At 45.3% G+C, this 20320-nt stretch overlaps 3 protein-coding genes across 29 annotated transcripts in view; 2 read left to right on the top strand and 1 right to left on the bottom strand.

Annotated features, from left to right (window-relative positions):
• LOC121624500 (calcium/calmodulin-dependent protein kinase type II subunit gamma-like) overlaps positions 1 to 3611 on the bottom strand; it is a 36999-nt gene extending 33388 nt beyond the window's left edge. For all 19 annotated transcript variants that reach the window (XM_041962185.1, XM_041962192.1, XM_041962188.1 and 16 more), the window contains exons 1-2: positions 3421 to 3611; positions 1210 to 1304 (exon numbers count right to left, since the gene is read on the bottom strand). In XM_041962185.1, the coding sequence (XP_041818119.1) occupies positions 1210 to 1304; positions 3421 to 3485 (160 nt within the window). In that variant the 5' untranslated portion in view covers positions 3486 to 3611. The remainder of the gene's footprint in view (positions 1 to 1209; positions 1305 to 3420) is intronic.
• A 2968-nt stretch (positions 3612 to 6579) lies between these two features.
• Positions 6580 to 12964, top strand: LOC121625055 (E3 ubiquitin-protein ligase TRIM35-like). 2 transcript variants are annotated; one of them, XM_041963091.1, is made up of 9 exons: positions 6580 to 6691; positions 6797 to 6837; positions 8454 to 8777; positions 9447 to 9790; positions 10542 to 10625; positions 10724 to 10945; positions 11025 to 11047; positions 12070 to 12185; positions 12280 to 12964. In XM_041963091.1, the coding sequence occupies exons 3-9, from the start codon at positions 8510 to 8512 to the stop codon at positions 12474 to 12476; spliced, it is 1254 nt and encodes a 417-aa protein (XP_041819025.1). In that variant the 5' UTR covers positions 6580 to 6691; positions 6797 to 6837; positions 8454 to 8509; the 3' UTR covers positions 12477 to 12964. The 2 variants fall into 2 exon arrangements, with proteins under 2 accessions (XP_041819025.1, XP_041819026.1); XM_041963092.1 differs by having other exon boundaries at positions 6630 to 6703.
• A 247-nt stretch (positions 12965 to 13211) lies between these two features.
• On the top strand, positions 13212 to 20198 carry LOC121625054 (NACHT, LRR and PYD domains-containing protein 3-like). Of its 8 annotated transcripts, none has more exons than XM_041963088.1 (10): positions 13212 to 13345; positions 13440 to 13596; positions 13724 to 13844; positions 13919 to 13990; positions 14096 to 15884; positions 16912 to 17073; positions 17162 to 17335; positions 17461 to 17628; positions 18363 to 18409; positions 18503 to 20198. In XM_041963088.1, the coding sequence occupies exons 2-10, from the start codon at positions 13540 to 13542 to the stop codon at positions 19021 to 19023; spliced, it is 3111 nt and encodes a 1036-aa protein (XP_041819022.1). In that variant the 5' UTR covers positions 13212 to 13345; positions 13440 to 13539; the 3' UTR covers positions 19024 to 20198. The 8 variants fall into 8 exon arrangements, with proteins under 8 accessions (XP_041819022.1, XP_041819018.1, XP_041819024.1 ...); XM_041963084.1 differs by having other exon boundaries at positions 13704 to 13844; XM_041963090.1 differs by having other exon boundaries at positions 13233 to 13345; positions 13451 to 13596.
• The last annotated feature ends 122 nt before the right edge of the window (positions 20199 to 20320 follow it).

Genomic DNA, 20320 nt, shown 5'->3' with positions numbered 1-20320 from the left:
TGCTCTATTAGTGTTGCTCCCTGCTCTCTCTGTCTCTTTCTCACACACACACACACACAAACACACACACACGCAAATGCCATCAGACACAGACAACAACAGGGCAAACAGGGAGGCGCCTATGGAATCCGTGGGGTCTTAGTGGTTGATGAGATACATTTAGCATAAGTGGATTAGCCTCAATACAAACCAATCCCCCTTCGCAGAGAGGCAAGAGAAAGGCAATGAGGGAGAGAGGCGAGCACAGAGGTAATGAGAGAGAGCGCAGGAAAGGAGAACAAAGGAAGCCAGGTGTGTGTGAATGTCAGGAAGGAGTGCAGGCCTAATTTGTCAGATACAAAAAGGAGAAAGCAATTAAGCATCTCAGTCTGAAGCTCGGGGAGGTTCTGACACACTGACATGAGCTCACGTCATCGTTACATCATGGCACGCCACACCGGGCACGTGCACCTGGCTGTGGATCTATGCAGAGACGTGCATGTAACACGCAGCAAATAAAATTCAGGTGCGGGCTGCAGAGATTGGTGAAAACAGCAGAACAACAATTAACGACATAACGGACAAGAAGCATTTTTCATGTCCTGCCAGGTCTAATTGTTTCGTTTCAGCCCCGACCGTGTGCCCTTTCCATGATGAGCGTCTTAGAAATTTGGATCAATTCATTGTACAGCGGTTGTCTAATGATACCACAGAGGAGAGATTGAGAGTTATTCAATACAGTGCTTATAAAGAGGGTCATTAAGCCACCAATAGGTTGCTGATAAGAACTCCCCACAGACACTGTGATTAAATAAAAGATTTCGTCTGCCGCTGGAAAATTTGGGACTCCTGTTTATGTGCATACTTTCAAATAAGGCTGGGGGATGTGACGACACCTATGTACAGCTGCTACTCAGTACCGGGATAGCTGTCCCTTCAATGTGTCTGACAAGCCACAGCAGACGAAGGTGCAAATCAATGAGCTGAACGACTTCACGGCCATATTGAACTTATGGGATTTTTGCATCGACAGGATGAAGCACTATGATTTGTCAAGTATTTAGTTAACCGGATTAGCTGCAAACAGACACTTCCACTTTTATCAATGAACTGTTTCTCAATAGGATTTCCAGAAAGTTTAAAGCATAGCACTAATGATACATATTTTGATATGTACCCTATGGCTCTGCTTTCTAATGTACTGTGTGAGTGTGCATGGTGTTTCCATACCTCTTGCAGACAGCTTCTTAGTGTTGATGATTTTTGCAGCATATTCCTGTCCTGATGACTTCTTTACACACCTACGCACCACTGAAAAAGCTCCCCTAAGAAAAAAAAGAACATAAACAACCAAAAATTAGTTCAATTTCACATGCTCCCTCTCACGCATACACACAGTGTGACATTTGAAACTGCATCCACTTCTGTGGCAGCAGTTTGTTTTCGTGTATGCTAACAACCTTGGTCTCTCTCACACACACACACACGAACGCACGCGCACACACACGGTTTGCAGCCATTACTATCACAGCCTCAGTGTGCACAACCTGAAAAGGTGGGCAACAATCACGCAAACCCGCACCAACATAACAAGCCTCTCAAGCATGAGTGCTGATATGAGCTCAGGTCTTGGATTATAAATGAACGGCCACGTTCTGGTGCTAATCATTGGCACACAATGCAATGCAACCTATAGCGCCAAAGGAAATTTAATTTGCAAAAGGCAGCACAAAGAATGGGCTGCACCTCACACAACAATGGGCAATATTTAATAAATTCACAAGGTACCAACATTCAGTTATAAATCTGCCTGAGCAGAAAAGGAAGTGCACAACGCACTACAAAACCCTTCTTCGTTTCATATTGACCTGGATGAATGCTCCATATTTCTCACCTGCTGGCTGCTATGGTGATCGTTCAATTTTGAGCATCACAGCACAAGTAATTATGCATGATTTTCATAGTGCCTCTACCACAGCCTGTGCAACCTGCAGTATCTGGCCCTACGCAGTTTTCCTGACAGAGGAAGGCTGCTTTTTTTTTACTACTCTTGGTGATACATGGAGGGCTGCCACTTTCTGCTGCACTCTGCTCCTTCCAGTCTGCTCTTAGTTTCAATTATTTACCAGTAAATGAGAGGTGACAGGTGACAGAAGTACAAGTCCGCTCCTCGACGTTAATAACCTGTGACGGAGCAAAATGCATTAACAAATGGGTGCAGAACCGCAAGCTGTGGTAAGTGGTCGGTCTAGGCAAGATTCAGGAGCAGCAGAGCTCGGATCCCCTATGGAGGAGGTATAGGTGTGTGTATGTGTGTCCTAGCGCACTGGCTGTGCAATCAGTGCCATCGATTACTGGCAATTATTCGTCAGTGGAACTGGCAGCTGGAAATTAAGGCCGGTGTGTCTTCATATGGGCAGTGTTGCCCTGCTGCTGCTGGTTTGGATACAACAAGGGGGGGGGGGGGAAAGAGAGCCTTCACCGGCCAAGAACAACAGATGCTGCTGCTGCTGCTGCTGCTGAGGATGATGATGATGAAACAGAGGAGGCAGTGGCCCGGTTCTCTTGCCGTCATCAAAATACCGAGAAAACACGTCACTGCCTTGTATACAGTAAACGCCAAATTGCTGCTATAACTGCCAGCGCTCGACGATTCCCTCCATATAAAAGTCACCGCGACAATGCACGTATTGCACCGTGATGATCGGGCCAGCTGGTGTGCGGCGCGTACGGGCATTATAGTGCAAACATAACGCAGCGCAGCCCGGACCGAATAACTTCCTCATTAAGTGATCCAGGGGTACGTAACGTTACTCAACACGGTTACACAAATCATCTGCAGCTGCTCGGGGGGTGAAAAAAAAGTGGTCGGCCTAGTTAGCTAGCGACCACAGCCTCTGGTCTATCGAGCCAGCACGGAGCTGTCAGACCCGTGGGCCGGCGAAATGTCACAGGGCTACGTCTCCGGCGTCTCTCGGGGCCCCGCTGACGGGTCCAGCAGACCAGAAAATACCGGCTAGCAAACGCGGAAGGGCTAACAGCTGTCAATGCACCAACCTCCGCGCGGTGTATTCATCACCATTAGCGACTAAAAGACGCAACGCTAGTGGGCTAACTCGGCTAGTTTATCAATATCAGCATGGTAGCTCGTTGGCTAGTAACTAAACGTGAGTGCGCCGTTACTGCGGGAGCAGCTAGTTAGCCGATAGCAACGTTTATTTAGCCTGACCGCACCGCGACAATAACAGCCTCTTCGCTGACAGACACTGGCAAATTATCAAAACACTTAACGTGATTAGTCTGTGAGCTATTTTGGCTAGCTATCGCCTGCTAGCTGGCTAACCAGAAATAATGTGAGGCGAGGTTGCGGGGGTGGGGGACAAAACGACAAGACAAACACGATGCACACTGTAACACTGTAACGCTGCGACTGCTGCTTACTTCCCGAGCTCCTCGTACAGCTGGTACTCGTCGGTAAACCTGGTGGAAGTAGCGGTGGTTGCCATGGTTGGAGCCGTGTGTGGGGAGCCCGAGCCTTGGGGTACGACGGTGGCTGGCTCTCGTACGGGGTCCGGGAGGAGGGTAGCCTTGCCTCCAATACTGGAGTACCTTTCTGACAGGCAGGCAGGGCTGAAGAGGATAGAGGCGAGCAGAGACGGAAAAGGAGGGGCTGGGGAGAGGAGGAGGAGGAGGAGGAGTGATGATGATGATGGTGTGTGTGCTTGTGTGTGTGTGTAGTAAAGGAGAGGAATCCTCGCGAGAATAGGCTCGTGCAGCATGAGACCAAGGCCTCTAGTTCAATGAAGTCAATAAAAATATGGAGAGATTGTGCTGCATTCTTTACCTTGTGTTTACACTAAAATCCTCTTTTGGGGGGTAGTAGATTACAATTGTGTGACATATTGTTGAAAGGTACACGATCCTGCAATGGTGCATATGACCGGCGGGAAAACAGCGTTGACAGATCCAGCTCCTGTCTCTTCTCATATCGTCAAAATATTGCAGGGGACATCACAGCAGCATTTCACTGCACCCAACTGCACCCAAGCCCGGGTCACACCTCACTGCAGCAGAGACGCAAACAGTGACACACACAAACACACACATACACATTGCATAAGTGCACGCACATGCACATACAGACGTACACTCCAGGAATCAATATTGATTAATGCAGGTCCTTGCTCTCAACGCAGTAGGCCTTTCTGAACTACCGATTATGCGTTTGCTTTGGAGAGTGCACGCGTGTATGTGCATAACAGAGATAGGGATGGGTAGAGCGAACAGTGCGACTGCTGTATCAGGTTTCCACTGGCGAGCATGCACCTATGTTTTTCCACAGTGTGAGGGCTGTTAGCTTGGCGGTGCTAAAAGATGGTGTCACACAGATCCAGAGTGCCTCACTAAATGTTTAATGTGGCATGAGTGGGAGGCCATCAGAGGACAGGCGGGTGGGGCTGGAGGGAGCCATAGAGCTTGAGAGTTAGAGGCCCTGTGTGTGTGTGTGTGTGTGGCTGCTCAGCACTCTGGCTCACGCATGCACTGTCGGAGAAAAAGAGGCCAAAACGGTGATTTTACTTGAAAATCTTTACGTGTGGTCGTCAGCGTGGGAACACAAAGCTGAAACACTGAAAAAGTTCAAATATTACGAGGCCGTATCTGCAAGTGCAGGCTGCTGAATCCGTGATGGAGAGCAGGAAAAGGAGGCCAGCGTGTGTGTGTGCATGTGTGTTATGTGGAAGACAAATGAGCACTGCAACGTAGGCTACTAGCCCTCTCCTGCCCTCCTTTTCCTACGTGCTAACCCTGCTGCCTCTCCTCCTCTTCCTCCACCTCCTCAGCCTCCACAGAAGTTATATAATGGTGAACTCCTCAGCCTTTGTTATCTCACACCAACCACACACTACGCCTTGCCCGCTTGATGAGAGACAGAGGAGCAGAGGAGGGAAGAGGAGTGAGAGCACGGGAGGCCGAGAGAAGGGAAAGTAGGATGCTTTCAGCTGAAATCGGCACTCAGTGAGGGAAAGGAAGAAAGTCTGTGTGCCACTTTCCATATTGTAGTATTATGATCGCATTATTATTACAGTCAGACCAACTGCCATCTTCCTCTTGAGCCAAAGGCCAATCTGCACCATGCACTTAATGCACGGGTTGTGTTGTAGACTCCAGGCACCACCAGCTGACTCTGATTTTACTGCGACATGAGAAACAAGTCCAGCCCTTTACGTCAACTCCTAATTTTGCAGCAGAAAAGATGTCAGCTATCTATGTCGACATCGCTCGGCGTTCCCATGCCACCCTGCTGTGAAAAACACACTCAGCACTTTTTTGAAAGTGGCAAGAGGATGCTGATGTCCTCGCGTCTTGCAGCCACACGAGGCTCCACACATGCGCTAATCGGGAAAGCTGGTGACTAGATTATTATGGTTAAACATTTGTGCCGTATTTGGAAATTAAGCCCATCCAGAAAATCTATCCAGCTTTCATGCCTCTTGTCTTCTTGCACAGGTCCCGTTGAAGCTTGCAGCGATACACCCATGCAGGCTTAGTTCTTGGAGCTAAAACAGTCCTGTGGTATGATCTGCACAGCCAAAATATCGCATTTCTGTTTGTAGCAGACTCCCATGGCTAACCGAAGCTCTGTTTGTGTCCAGAATAGACTAATTGTGCAAACAGAGCTTCAGTAGCTGCGATACATTTAGGCATGACTTTCCCTTTGTTGTGACTAATGAGGGTGAATATGCCATCTGTTACATCATCACAACTGAGAGAGTGGACGGGGCCCAACAGCTGAGTCATGACACTCCTGTTCTCCGCTGCTTTGGAGAAATAATCTGACTGGGGGAAGTGAATGAGTAACGCTCTTTTCTCCTTCAGCGGATGCCGTCGTGACGCCTCGCAGCGATAAGTCAGTCGTGGACGGCGACGGTCGTGTTGGACAGCGCCCGGGCGTCAGTGTGTGTGGCTGCTGGGGCGAAAAGTGTGGTGTTGCTGATGAAACGCCAGTGTGCTCTGTCAGCTCGGCCAAGATAAATAGAGAATGGTACGTTTTTGAATATCACAGCAAAAATGAGAGGTGACATGTCCCCAGCTCCTGTTCCTGGTGATTATAGAGTTTAGTCATTCAAAGTTTGAAGCTTCCTCTTACTGTTTTTATCTTTTTACCCAGGGAGACCTACTCATATAGGTTTAGTCAGTCGCTTCACTGCTGTTAAAAATTCAACATTTCCTTCTCTTGCTCTGGTTGCACAAGGCTGCTCCTGGACTCTCAGTAGGCCTACTGAAAACCTCATCCATCAGCTGTAAGCACATTATTCCAGATTGACCAGGACTGCAACCTCAAATCTGCCATAGAAAAGTAAAAATGAGACTAATTCCAACATTAAAGAATATTTTTACATTTTAAAAAAGTCCCTTCCTGACTGGAGAAAACACAAAGAGGCAATTTCACACTAAAGCACAGCAACTTTGGAAGGTCCACACTTAATTTGATTAACTGCTCGGGCCTCATATTCAGACAAACGTTAGAAAGCATTAACAGGATGAATGATTACAGCAGAGTAACAGTGCAGAGCTCTCTCCACTGGAGGTGAGTGAAGTGTAGCGCTGGACAAAAACAACAGGAAGCAGCTAAAGCTGCAGTCAGAGTTAGCATTAGCAGCAGCAGCTGCACGGGGAAAGAAGAGCAGCTCCTGAAAAGTGAAGAACAAAGGTGAGCAGCAAAGTAAGCTAGCGAAGAATTTGATTTTTTTGCAGTTTAGAGTTGACTGGCAGAAGTGAACAAACTGGAAATTTCAGTAAAGTTTCTCTGTTCCAGGTCACGGAAAATCTGTGGGGCGACAAGTTTTCTTCTGTGAGGTAAGAGACTAGTTATTTCTGCTGGAGGCAACATATTTATACATATACACAAATACATAAAAAACACATATACTGAAAGATTTTGTACAGCTATGCCTGTTCAATTCGGTGCTTTGGATCACAGGAAGCATAAGCACTTATGCGACCACGCCATCCCAGGAGGAAGTAAGGTACAGTTTGAAACCTCTGAGGGAGACAGATACCTTTGACAAAGTGACACCAACTCATGCAGCTGTTTGGTTGCAATGGCAGCACTAGAACAGATAGCCATGGGGGCACCAGGTTTATAGCAGGAGGGCACCAAATTACTGGCAAGTGGTGACGTGGTCGTGCAAAGTGAAAGTGAAACGAGGAGGCCTGAAAACACAAGGCCAAAAACCCTTAGGTGTACCTGCAAGGACACGCACGTTTTACATTAGGTCAAAGGGGAAGCAGCACGCCCCAAAACCATCAACCAATGGAAAAGGGCGAAACAGGTTTGCAGCAGAGAGAAAGAAAGAGTGAGGGGGAGAGCAAGAGAGAGAGAGAGAGGAAGAGAGAGTGAGAGTGAGGGGGAGAGAGAGCGGAAGAAAGAGGGAGAGCGAGCGCGAGAGAGAGGTGAAGAAAGAGGGAGAATGAGAGAGAGGGAAAGAGAGTTTGAGAGAGAGAGAGGAAGAAAGAGGGAGAGCAAGAGTGGAAGAAAGAGAGAGAGAAAGAGAGAGTGAGAGTGAGGGGGAGAGAGAGAGGGGAAGAAAGAGGGAGAGCGAGCGCGAGAGAGAGGTGAAGAAAGAGGGAGAACGAGAGAGAGAGAGGGAAAAAGAGAGAGAGAGAGAGAGAGAAAGATTATTTAATTTTGTGTGAAATATCTGTTGTGTATATGTTTTTGCTTGGTTACTTTTGTTGTTGTACTTTGTATTTGGAATGGCTTTGGCAATATTGTTGATCTACAGTCATGCCAATAAAGCTTATTGAAATTGAAAGAGAGAGTGAGAGTGAGGGGGAGAGAGAGAGGGGAAGAAATAGGGAGAGCAAGAGAGGGAGAGCAAGAGTGGAAGAAAGAGGGAGAGCAAAAGAGAGAGAGGAAGAAAGAGGGAAAGCAAAAGATAGAGAGAGGGCAAGAAATAGGGAGAGCAAAAGAGAGAGAGAGAGAAAGAGGGAGAGCGAGAGAGAGCGAGCAAGAGTGGAAGAGAGGGAGCGAGATTATTATTTTTAGTATTTTTAGTTTATTTTGGATTTTAGAAACCTGTTCCACACAAACATCATCTGCCTTTAAGTCGCCTGTGCTGTACATGGAGAGCACAACTCGGACTCTGCTGCCACCATCTGGTCAACAGGCAAAGCTGCAGCATGCAGAACTTGGAGGTCTATGAGGAGGAGGCAGGTCTGCACTGCAGCAGTGCTTCAAATGACTGATCCCACACCAGGACACTGCTGTCACAAGACAGTAACTTATACTTATATCTGAAAGAAACTGACAATGAAGTAGAAATAATTAAAAATAAAAACGAACTACATTTTGTATGTTTAAGCACTCCATGTTAAATCATTAGAGTTTAACTAGATAAATGTATTTTACATTGTGCTTTACTCCATAAAGTAATTCTAACTTTTACTAACGTTTTTTTTGTCTTTCGCAGTCCGTTCACAGCTCACAGCAGTTCACAGCAGTTCGACATCTTGCTGGAACTTAAAAATGTCTATACCTGTGCAAATCAAAAAACTGCTGAAAGATTACCTGGAAGAGCTGAGTGCAGACAGGCTGAGGGTATTTCAGTGGTACTTGGCCCTGAATGAGGTAGAGGGATCCCGACCCATCCGCCAGCCCGAGCTGGAGGGCGCAACCAGAGAGGATACTGTGGATAAACTGGTGCAGGCTTACGGGGAAGACGGTGCTGTGCAGGTGACTGTGGACATCCTGTTTAGGATGGGACAGAATGACCTGGCACAGAGGATAACTCAAGGTAAAATGTCTGAGTGTGGCAGCTTTATATGTCCATGTTTTACAACTCTGATTTCATGGGAAATAAATACCAGGGAACAAATGTCTACACATTTAGACATTTAAATGTCAGTTTTATTGTGTCGTGACAAACTATTTCTGATTAAGTGTCATATTCCATAACTGTTGCTGATCTTCATATGGAGGCAGAAAGAGATGTTTCAGTTGAGATGTTTCAGTTGATTATAGAGCTGCAACGACAAATCAATGAGTTAACTATTAAATGAATCGCCATCTATTAATAATAATAGATAATCGATTAATTGCTTTGAGTAATTTTGAAGACAAAAAAAGTCTAAATTCTCTGATTCCAGCTTCTTAAGTGTGAGTATTTTCTGGTGTCTTTACTCCTCTATCAGAGTAAACTGAATATCTTTGGGTTGTGGACAAAACAAGACATTTGACGACGTCACCTCGACCTTTGGGAAACACTGAGCGATATTTTTCACCATTTTCTGATCTTTTATAGACCAAACAACTAATCAATTAAACGAGAAAATAATCAACAGATGAATCGACAATGAAAATAATCGTTAGTTGCAGCCGTGGAGGATTATAGCAAATATTGGGGAACCTGGAGATTAATTACTGCAGTGATATTTTCTTAATCACTTGTTTACTTGATCTGCAGCCAAAATAGACAGAGGGACAGAAGAACAGCACGAGCCTTCCACTGCGAGAGGGAACCAGAGGGATGCAGACTGGTCTGCCGCTCAGGACCTTACCTGTCCGGTTTGCTTTCTGGTTTTCAGCGAGCCTGTGGTGCTGCAGTGCGGCCACAGCTTCTGCAGGGCCTGCCTGAACCAGAGCTTGACGGGGAAAGTCTGTCTGAAATGCCCGCTTTGTCAGAAAGTGGCGTCTGGCGCTGAACCTCCGATTAACTTTGCTCTCAGGAGCTTGAGTGAAAACTACAGGAAGAGAAGTTCTGGTGAATCATCAGGAGGAGACAGAAATGGCTCAGAGTCACAGAATCAGGTGAGGTTAGGTATTAGTGTTGTGCATCTCTAAGTGTCAGTTTTAGCTTTCATGAAAGTTGCTGTAAATCAGCTTTTATTCATAGAACTGTTTCATGTTGGAGACCTTTGGGCTAATGTGGGTCACAGTGTGGAACATCTCATCAACCATTGGATGGATCACCATTCAATTACACTGTAATTATTACAGGAATCAGTGACCCTGTGACTTTTCCTCTAGCACCACCATGAGGTTGACATTTGCATTTTCGAGTGACATGTCTCAACAACTGTTGGATGGTTTCCTGTTATTTGTTCTGTGGTATATTGTGCCTCAGCTGTACTCCACAATTTTAGCATGTAGCATTTAGCTCAAAGCACCCTGTGCTTTAATGCAGCCTCACAGAGCCGCTAGCATTGCTGTAGACTCTAAACCTCCAACAGGTTTTTAGTGTTTTCATACCTTTTTGAATTTGCAGATGTGCTGATAAGTACACGCCCACACAGTTTTTACGTGATGTTCTACAAACTAAACTAAAATCTGCTCATGTTAACGATAATGCATCATATATTACTGCACAGTATTGTGTTTTTATTGTAACATCATGAGTTCTGGGTATCTTACAGACTTGTTGTGGGTGCTGCTGGGTGGGATTTTGGAAGATTTACCTTTTCACTCCTAAAGTCTCCACTGGGATCTCTGATTGACTAACATGGTGGATCCAGTGTTCGTTTTTCTTCAAGAACATATTCAAGTGAGATTTTTATTTCAGCCTCCTTCCGAGAGCATCCAAGAGAAGAGGGACGCTTTTGAAAGAGTCAAACGATTTTGTGATTCATCAGCTGAGCGCATCAAGGTTTGTCAGCAGTCGTACCTCCGTCTGGGGTTTGATCAGCCAAATCTTAAATAGACGAAGAAGCAGCGAGGATGACCAGTCTTTGCTGTGACCCACAGAGCCAGAGCCGCGACGCAGAGAAGAAGATTAAGGACGACTTTGAGGAGCTCCACGCCTTCCTCAAGACGGAGGAAGCGACCAGGCTGGCGGCGTTAAGAGAAGAAGAGAGTCAGAAGATCCGTTTGACGCAGCTGAATGCAGAGATGAGCAGAAACACGTTCTCGCTGTCCGACACTGTGGCAGAAATGGAAGCCTGTGGTGCTGACAGCTCGCTCACACAGGTGATTCTTAAAGCTCAAGAGAGGTCTAATTCATACAGTCGTCTGGAGACTGCTAATGCATGTCTTGTTTTATTTGCAGGACTTTAGGACAAACTTGGAAAGGTGCGTATTATTCATCCTCCTTCTGTAAGTCTGGCTTAAAATGCTAAACATGAAGCTACGACATAAAGACTTCTGAATAATGCTCACAAATGTGACTTTGGAATGAAAGGACAGCAGGTTTGGTGCTTCATCTGTTAAGGTATGTTCAGACTGAACACAAAGCTAATTTTAGGTGCAGCGCCAACGCATATAAAGGCAGGAGATACACACAAGTGGTCTCGAATAGACTCAAATTTGTCTGGGATGTGCAATCTGAGGCAAAGGCGTCCATATGAGTCAAAGATGTTTCAATTCAAAGTGCCCCCAACTCAGAAATGTGCTTTTCCTCCTCTTCCTCCTGTTGACTGGTTGAGCTTCACAGTGCAGAATGACGTATGTGCAGAGTTTAACACTAGAAGGCCGTTTTCACATTCATCTGCTGGAAGTGGGAAGTTTCCCTGCGCTCGTTGAAAATCCAATTTAAGGGTTGGACCAGAGAGATTTGTAAAATCACGACTAGTTTGGAAGCCAATTCTGGTCCAGTATTTAACTTACACACATGTGATGAGGAAACTTGAAGCCACAAACAGTGAAAATGGACTCTCTGTGAAGTTGAGACATCTTGTGTCCAACAGTTAAACTTTGGAAATAAAAATCTACATATTCAGAGCTGTGATTTTAAGGATTTTGACAAGATTCAAGTTAGAGTATTTTATATACATCTTAAAACATGTCCGGAGGAGATCTTTGAGGAAAACAAGTCCTGCTCATCCTGCTGCATAAAGGTACCGAGATGAAAGTAGCCAGAACACACACACACACACACACACACACACACACACAGTTAATACACTGACAAACAGTCCAACAGTCATTAAACCTTTTCATTATAACTGCACCAGGAAGTGAGCTCTCCACAGCTATTATGGATATGAGGAATGATTGTCCTGACTAATAACTCTTTCACTGTACACCTGGCAGGTGTGTATCTTTTCACCTTTCCAAAAAAAAAAACCTCCAACAATCTCTTGAATTTGCTCCAGGACTCAGAACACGCTGCCAGACCCAGAAAGTCTTCCTCTGTCCATAAATGTGTCCAAGCATGTGGAAAACCTTCAGCTCGAAGTCTGGGAGAAGATGGGGAGCATCGTAAAACGTTGTAAGTTTTGGGGGACATGAGCTCTGAATTATTTCAGATTTAGCCTGTGGCCAGGAAAGTGACATGCTTTTGTTTTGTACTGTTTGATTCGAAGCCCCTGCGGTTCTGGACCCTACCCCTCCACCTTTATGGCTCTATCCGTTCAATACCACTGAGGTGACAGTCACAGATACATGGCGGCAGCGTCCTGGAAGCCCAAAATGCAACACAGCTCTTCCACTGCTTCTTAACTTGAAGAATATTGATGTGTTTCATTTCAAAGATGAGAGTGACGATGATTTATACGGGTAGCTTGTAGTCTGTGTAGCATGGCTGTACACTCTTGGTCTTATCTCTTAATGAACTGAAGTAAAGATGTTAAATGGGGAATATCAGTTTATCTTAAAATTGGGTGTTTTCAGACCAGATGTTACACACTTTAAAACTTGCAATCCATTGTCTTTGTAGCGATATACTACTAATGTGAGAAACTGTTTCCTTTTTACTTGATGCAAAGTCATTCCGTTAACTCGATCAATGTACAATTTACCTGTAGGAGCCAAATATGTGTGTCATTCACTGATGTGAACATGGGGTGTCGCTGTAATGCCAGCCTATTTGGGCTTACCTATAAAGGTAGAAGGAAGTATGTTGACGTCAGGTGTTCAACCCGGAAGGGGCAAACGGTTTTTGACTGCTGTGGCGCGGAGGGATTACTGCAAAGCTGTATGTTTGGTCTTTGATATCTGTCACGATCGGTGCATAAGAAAGCAATAAAGTATTGTCATGTTGCAACAAGCGCTGCCTGTGGATTATTGAAGAAGCAACACAATCGCGGTATCTCAAAGCGAAGCGCGTCGACCAGGTCACACCGGGGGAAGACATCTCAGGAGTTAGCATTGGGCTAACCCCTTCATTACCAATAAAGCTAATCAGACATGTTGTTGCTGTTTTTTTTTTTGTTTTTTTTTTAAAAACTGAAGTTCATTTTATTGTAAATGAAACTGTTTATTCAAAGAGCCTTAAAATAATGCTCAGCTGTGCAGACAAGAAAGTCCAGCTTCCTGTTTTCTTCACCATCACCCAGGAAGGAAGTGAGAGTTTCTTACTTTTGTGAAAATACCTCTCTGCCTAGTCGCTGTCGGCGTGACAATCAGACGGCAATCACAGCTGCTACTGAAGTAGGTACACATTTCCTTCAACTTTCAATCTGCTGGATTTTAATATTAGCCTTGATATGAATCTGACAGAAAGTTGGTTTTGTTTTAAATGCAGTTTGTGTGCAGGAGATTGTTCGTCTCAGACCCAGATAAAGACCATTTATGAGGAGTATCAATCGTCAGAAATCATGTAGGCTGTGGCCACGAGGGAGCTGATGAGAAAAGCATGGAACAAAAGAGCGTTTCTGATCAAACAGACGAGGTCTCTCGAGGTAAGAGTGTCACGACGAGAAAAAAATAAAAGCGTGCAAAACCAGACGTGTCCTAGACTCTGCTTTTGTGACAAACTGCTGAAACCGAGTTTTGTGGTTTCTCTCAGAGTCAGTTTCCTCCATTCAGGCCGTGGTTCATCATTTTCACCCCAGCTACAGCGCGCAGACTGGAGGCAATGTGGTCGCTCCCTCCATCGTTGGTTCTAACGTTGGCAACATAAACATCAGCATCTTCTCAACAGGCCAAGGTAGATATTTAAGATGCAGGAGTAACTGAAACTCTGGGGTTGGGGGCTCTGCTGATCTTTGTCTTCTTTTGCAGGGTCTATCGTTTCATCAGAAGAAGCGTTAAACCACGACGTTAAAGACAGCTGTGGCGCACTGCGAGCCCAAAGTGAGCACTTACTTCCAATTACTTCACCGTTATTTCACAGATTGATAGAAATTCCTAAAAATTAGAATAAAACTAAACAACCCTTGAACGCATTTTTTCGTTCAGATGATAGGATCGCACAATGTCAACAGAAACTGAAAGCTGCTCTGAAGAGGAGGTTCAGCCACCTGCTCGAGGGGATGACAACAGAAGCAAACAGGATATCTCTCAATCAGATCTACACAGAGCTCTACATCACTGAGGGAGGAAGCGGCGGAGTCAATAAGGAGCACGAGGTGAGACAGATTGAGACGACATCCAGGATGCACGTGGCTCAGGACAAATCAATCCACTGCAATCACCTCTTCGTTCCTCCGCGGGGACGAGACTACCACATCCGGACTGTGATCACAAGGGGAGTCGCAGGCATTGGCAAGACCGTATCCGTCAGTAAGTTCACTCTCGACTGGGCTGAGGAGAGGGAAAACACCCACCTGAAATTTGTGTTTCCTCTCTCTTTCCGAGAGCTGAACCTGATGAGAAAGAAAACCTTCAGTCTAGTGGAGCTTCTCGCTGTCTTTTTCCCTGAGACAAAAGACACGGGAATCTTCGCTAACGGTGAAAGCAAAATGCTCTTCATCCTGGATGGTCTGGACGAGAGCCGCCTGTCTCTGGACTTCAACAAAAGTGAGATAATGTGTGATGTGACACGGGAAACCACGGTTGCGGTGCTTCTGACCAACCTCATCCGGGGAAGACTGCTTCCTTGTGCTCTTGTTTGGATAACATCTCGCCCGGTGGCGTCCGGTCAGATCCCTCTGGAATACATTGATCTTGTGACAGAGGTGCGAGGGTTCAACAACCCCCAGAAAGACGAGTACTTCAGGAGGAAAATTAGTGACGAGAGCTTAGCAAACAGGGTAATCGCACATGTGAAATCCTGCAGGAGTCTTCACATCATGTGCCACATACCCGTCTTCTGCTGGATGGCAGCGAGTGTTCTTGAGAAGAAGTTGGCGACGACAGACAGCGAGGACACGCCAAAGACCCTCACTCAAATGTACATACACTTCTTGTCCTTGTATGTGGACAACATGAAGAAGAGGCTGCCTGGAAGAAGAGAGTCAAACGCAGACTGCCTGAGAACTAACCTCATCTCACTGGGTGAGCTGGCCTTCAGAGAGCTTGAGAAGGGCCACTTGATCTTCTATGAGAGCGACCTCATCCTGAGCGGTATAAAAGCGACGCAGGCGTCCATGTTCTCAGGAGTCTACATGCAGATCTTCAATGAGGAGCTGACGCTGTGCAATGAGAAGATGTTCTGCTTCGTGCATCTGAGCGTCCAGGAATTCTTCGCTGCGTTGTATGTCTACCTGAAATTCAACAACGAGAACTTAAACGTCTTGGTCAAGAAGTCGTCTGCTTCGAGACGCTTCCCGTTCAGAGATTCATCAGAGCTCATCCTCTACAAGGAAGCAGTAGAAAAGGCTTTGCGATGCGAAAATGGACATTTCGACATCTTTCTGCGCTTCCTTTTGGGCTTGTCTCTGGAATCCAATCAGGTTCTTTTGAAGCATCTGATGACCAGCAACAAAACAAACCAAAGGACGAGAACAGAGATCATCAAGCACATAAAGGAGAGGATTAGAGCGAGTCCGTCCCCAGACAGATGCCTCAATCTCTTTCACTGCCTGAATGAGCTGAATGACCGCTCTCTCGTGGACGAGATTCAGAGCTACCTGAGATCGGGGAGTCTTGACAAAGCCAAGCTGTCGCCTGCCCAGTGGGCCACTCTGGTCTTTGTGCTGCTGACATCAGAAGAAGAGCTGAGCGTGTTTGAGCTCAGCAACTACACCCGGTCAGAGGAAGGTCTTCTGAGGCTGCTGCCTGTCGTGAAAACCGCCCGAGTGGCAAAGTGAGTGCTTTCCGAAGGTGGAGAGCAGGCTCTAAAGCTTTTTTTGTTGCCATTGATGTTAAAGACAGTCAGCTTCAGTGCTCAGATTCTCTCTAAAAAGGAGAAAGAGCAATCTAAGAGGCTTTAAAAACCCTGACTGTGTGGTCAGGCGTGGTCTGTTGTACTTGAGACTTGCAGAGTGTGGAAAGAGCATGAAGTCAGCACTTGTTGGCAGCAGAAGCAACATTTAAATGTGCAAATTTAGAGAAGCTATAATCAATATTTTCATACTGATCCAGGATTAAATGAGTGGGTAGTGTGACAGGACTCACTCGTGCTATCAAACCCTCAAAATTATTATCAAGCTCTGCAGCTCCCTTCAGCTTTATGGAGAATTTTAGTCTTTTTAACCACAGATTTACTGTTTTGGTTCACTCAAATGACTCCCAGCATTGTTTTTGGCTCAAAACATCACACTTTGCACTCCCTACTCAGCGCCAAATGGTAGATAGACAAAGTTAGCGACTAGCTAGTGGACATACTGGAGCATTCAGAAGCTATAAAGAGCCAGATATTTCCCTCAGGAGCTGGTGGAGACCTACAACAGAGCTACAAGAGAGTGAATATTGGACTTACGTTCACCAAGACGCCAGAAACATGACATCTGTGTCTCCTGGATGTGTGAACAGGCAACTGTTTGCAAACTACTTCAGCACATATCAACTCTAAAGGTGTCAGTGTTGTGTTCCCAGATTGTCTCTGCTGCCCTCAAGTGGCCAAAAGTTGGTTACTGCAGGTGTTGTACCCCAAATATTGGTATTTTATCTTACTCCAAAGTCTGTTGTGTGCCAGTCTGTGAGTGGTAACACATTTTAAATCTACAAGATGTTAGGTGGCTCATTTTACCTGACACTATAGCTACTTAGCTCATATTGGAAGCAGGGATAATATGCAGTCAAATATGAATAGAGCAGAATATGTCTAATCTCAACAGAAGGCAACATTTCTTTCTGACATTATTATTCTCATCCTGTCTTCCCTCCATTAGCCTGAATGCATGTAATCTCACTTTGACCTGCTGTGACATGCTGGCGAACAGCATCAGCTCATCCCAACTTAGAGAGCTGGACCTGTGCAACAACAACCTGACGGATGAAGGAATAACACGGCTCTCTGGTGGACTGAAGAACAGCAAACTGGAGACACTCAGGTCAATGTCCAACAAGTTCCTTTCTTTTTCCCACAAATGAAATAAAGATTTTATTCATGAGCATTTTATTTATTTTCTGTTCATTCAGACTGAGGAGCTGCAACCTGACGGAGCACAGCTCTGATGACCTGGCCTCAGTTCTCAGCTCAGTCTCCTGCCAGCTCAAAGTATTGGACCTCTCCGACAATGACGTTCAGGATGTGGGAGTCAAGAAACTCTGTGGTGGACTGGGGAGTCCTCGCTGCAAACTTGAAATACTCATGTGAGTTCCCAGAGCGAAATTCCATGCCAGATGAATTATTTAACAGCAGAATACAGTACAGCGCCAAGTGGCTGCCACTGACATGGAGATCAGATGGATTAAATGTCTTGGTGTCTGGTTTGAAGGTTGTCCCTGTGCAGGCTGACGGAAGAAAGCTGCACTTTCTTGGCATCTACTTTGAACTCTTCTGGTCTGAAGGAGCTCGACCTGAGCTACAACCACCCAGGAAACTCAGGCCTGGAGCTGCTGTCTGCGCTGCAAGACGACCCACAATGCAGCCTGCGGAAACTCAGGTAGTGGAGGTGTCGACTAGAGCTCGAATGATTAATCAGCTACCTGAAATGAGTTAATCACACATATCCTGGTGTTGGACTTCATATTTAACCTGAGCTTGTTTGCAGTATTAAAGGGGAACTGCACTGATTTTACACATCCAAGTCTTTTTACGTGTCTTGAGGAGTACAACCGCCATTCCAGAAAAGTTGAGACGCCGCGCAAAACATAAACAGGATGCAGTCATTTGCAAACGAACTGTGTTCACTGACAACAGTTTTCTGAAGTGTTCCTGAGCTCATGTATTAATCTCCTTTATCCAATCATGTGTTCACAAAGTGGTGAACTCGCTCCATCCTCGCTGTGAACCACTGAGCCTTTCCAGGATGATTCACACCCAATCATGATACTATCACCTGTTACCAATCAACCTGTTTACCTGTGGAATGATCCAAACAGGTGTTTTTGGAGCGTTCCACATCTTTCCCAGTGTTTTGTTGCTCCTGTCCCAACTTGTTTGAATTGTGTTGCTGCGTCAGATTCAGAATCAGCAGATATTTACAAAAATCAATGAAGCTGATGAGGTGAATCATTAAATATATTGACTTTGTGCTGTTTTCAATTGAGTATATGTCAAAACTATGATTGCAAGAACTATGATTCTGTTTCTACTACATTATTTTACCTTATAGGAGTGACAAGCTAAATGTCCTCTAAACATATTAATGACACAGTGTCTTCTGTTACGTTTCAGTGTGGAACAGTGTGGTGAGTCCAGGATTCAGCCAGGTCCAAGGAAATGTGAGTAACCAGCACTTTGGACTTCTGTTTCCTGCTGAAGTCATGAGATAATAGTGAGTAACACACTGCCTGACATTGTCGATATGTTATCAGATACCAAAAAACTCACCCTGGACCCAAACACAGCACACAGAGACCTTTCTCTGTCGGAGGGAAACAGGAAGGCGACGCGTTGGACCAAGCAGCCATATGCTGATCACCCAGAAAGGTTTGATTACTGGACACAGGTGCTGTGCAGGGAGGGACTGACTGGGCGCTGCTACTGGGAGACAGAGTGGAGTGGGAGAGCTTTTGTAGGAGTGGCCTACAGAAGGATGTGCAGGAAGGGAGAGGGTCACGACAGCTGGTTGGGCAAAAATGACTCTTCCTGGGGCCTCAGCTGCAACAAAGATGGCTACAAGACCTGGCACAATGGCATGAACACTGCCTTAAGGAGCCCACCAAGCTCCAATAAAGTCGGAGTCTATCTGGACTGGTCAACAGGGACGCTGTCCTTCTTCAGCGTCTCCTGCGGTGCGCTGACCCTCCTCCACACCTTCCACACCACCTTCACTGAGCCTGTCTACCCAGGGTTTTGGCTTGGCTGGGTGGACTCCACAGTGTACTTGTGCTAATTATTACCTGGACGTGGTGAACAGCTCCATCGTTCTCTCCGCTGAACTTTTCACTGTGACATACAGCAGTTTCTTTCCTCCTGCTCTTGAGCCTTAAACATAATTAAAGGGCAAATTCACCCACCTAACAAAATATTGTGCAGGGAGTTTTGATTTTTTTTTTTAATTAAAAATCAGCATGTTAGCATTGTCATTGTGAGCATATCAGCAAGCAGATGTTAGCTTTCGCTGCAGATGCAACTGTTAGCATGCTAACACACTTAACTGAGGTCGGAAAAATCAGTGTATTAGCATGCACATGTTAGCATTGGCTGCAAGCATGGCCATAGATGCAAATGTTAGCATGCTAACACACTAATCTAAGATGGTAAACAGCAGAATGCTAGCAGTGTCATTTTGAGCATACTAGCAAGCAGATGTTAGCACTGGCTTCAGATGCAGCTGTTAGCATGCTAACACACTAAACTAAGGTAGGAAACATCAGCGTATTGGCATGCACGTGTTAGCATTGGCTGTAAGCATGGCCGAAGATGCAAATGTTAGCATGCTAACAGACTAAACTAAAATGGTTAACATCAGCGTGTTAGCATTGTCATTGTGAGCATATCAGCTTGCAGATTCTTATTTTAAAGAACTCAAGAAATAGCTAATGAACTTAACAGTGCTCTCTGGTGGACACTGAAAAAATCATATTAAAATAATTAACACCAGCTGTCCTCTGAACGACCCACAGGACAAACGCTGAGCACCACAAAATTCCAACTATCATTATTATTTGTGCGGAAGCAGAAATTGGGACCGTATACCTCGAAACATGAATTTAGGAAACCAGATCTATCTGCATGGCTGATGCTAAGAGGAAGTGAAAAGAAAAGTTTTGAAAAATACTGAGGAAAAACTGCATATTTCGTGATCTAGACACCACGTGTGACAATATGAATAATGTATTTTGATGAAGTTTAAAACATGTGTATGTAGAATGTGTAGTAAAGCTTTTCATCAGTGAAGGTATATATTAAAAATCCCCAAACCACCAGAGAAAAGAGAAGCCCCAATGTGGAATTTCACTTTCAACAATCATTTTATTAGCAGTCCCAAGAGGCAATGAAAAAAAAAAAAAAAAACAACAAATCAAAGAAAAAATAAGGAACAGAAATTAGGATTACAGTCAAAGACGGTGGGCCAATCAAGGTCAGCGAACATAAAGACGGAACAGAGGGCTGCACACACACCGAACAAACACAAACGTCACATTGTTAAAAAAGGAACAGAAAGTGATAAACGAAGACGACTGAAT

Source organism: Chelmon rostratus, chromosome 21 (genome assembly GCF_017976325.1).
Source record: "Chelmon rostratus isolate fCheRos1 chromosome 21, fCheRos1.pri, whole genome shotgun sequence".
NCBI classification, from domain to species: domain Eukaryota; kingdom Metazoa; phylum Chordata; class Actinopteri; order Chaetodontiformes; family Chaetodontidae; genus Chelmon; species Chelmon rostratus.
Note: the sequence above shows the minus strand (reverse complement) of the source record. Positions and strands in the feature narration are given on the sequence as shown.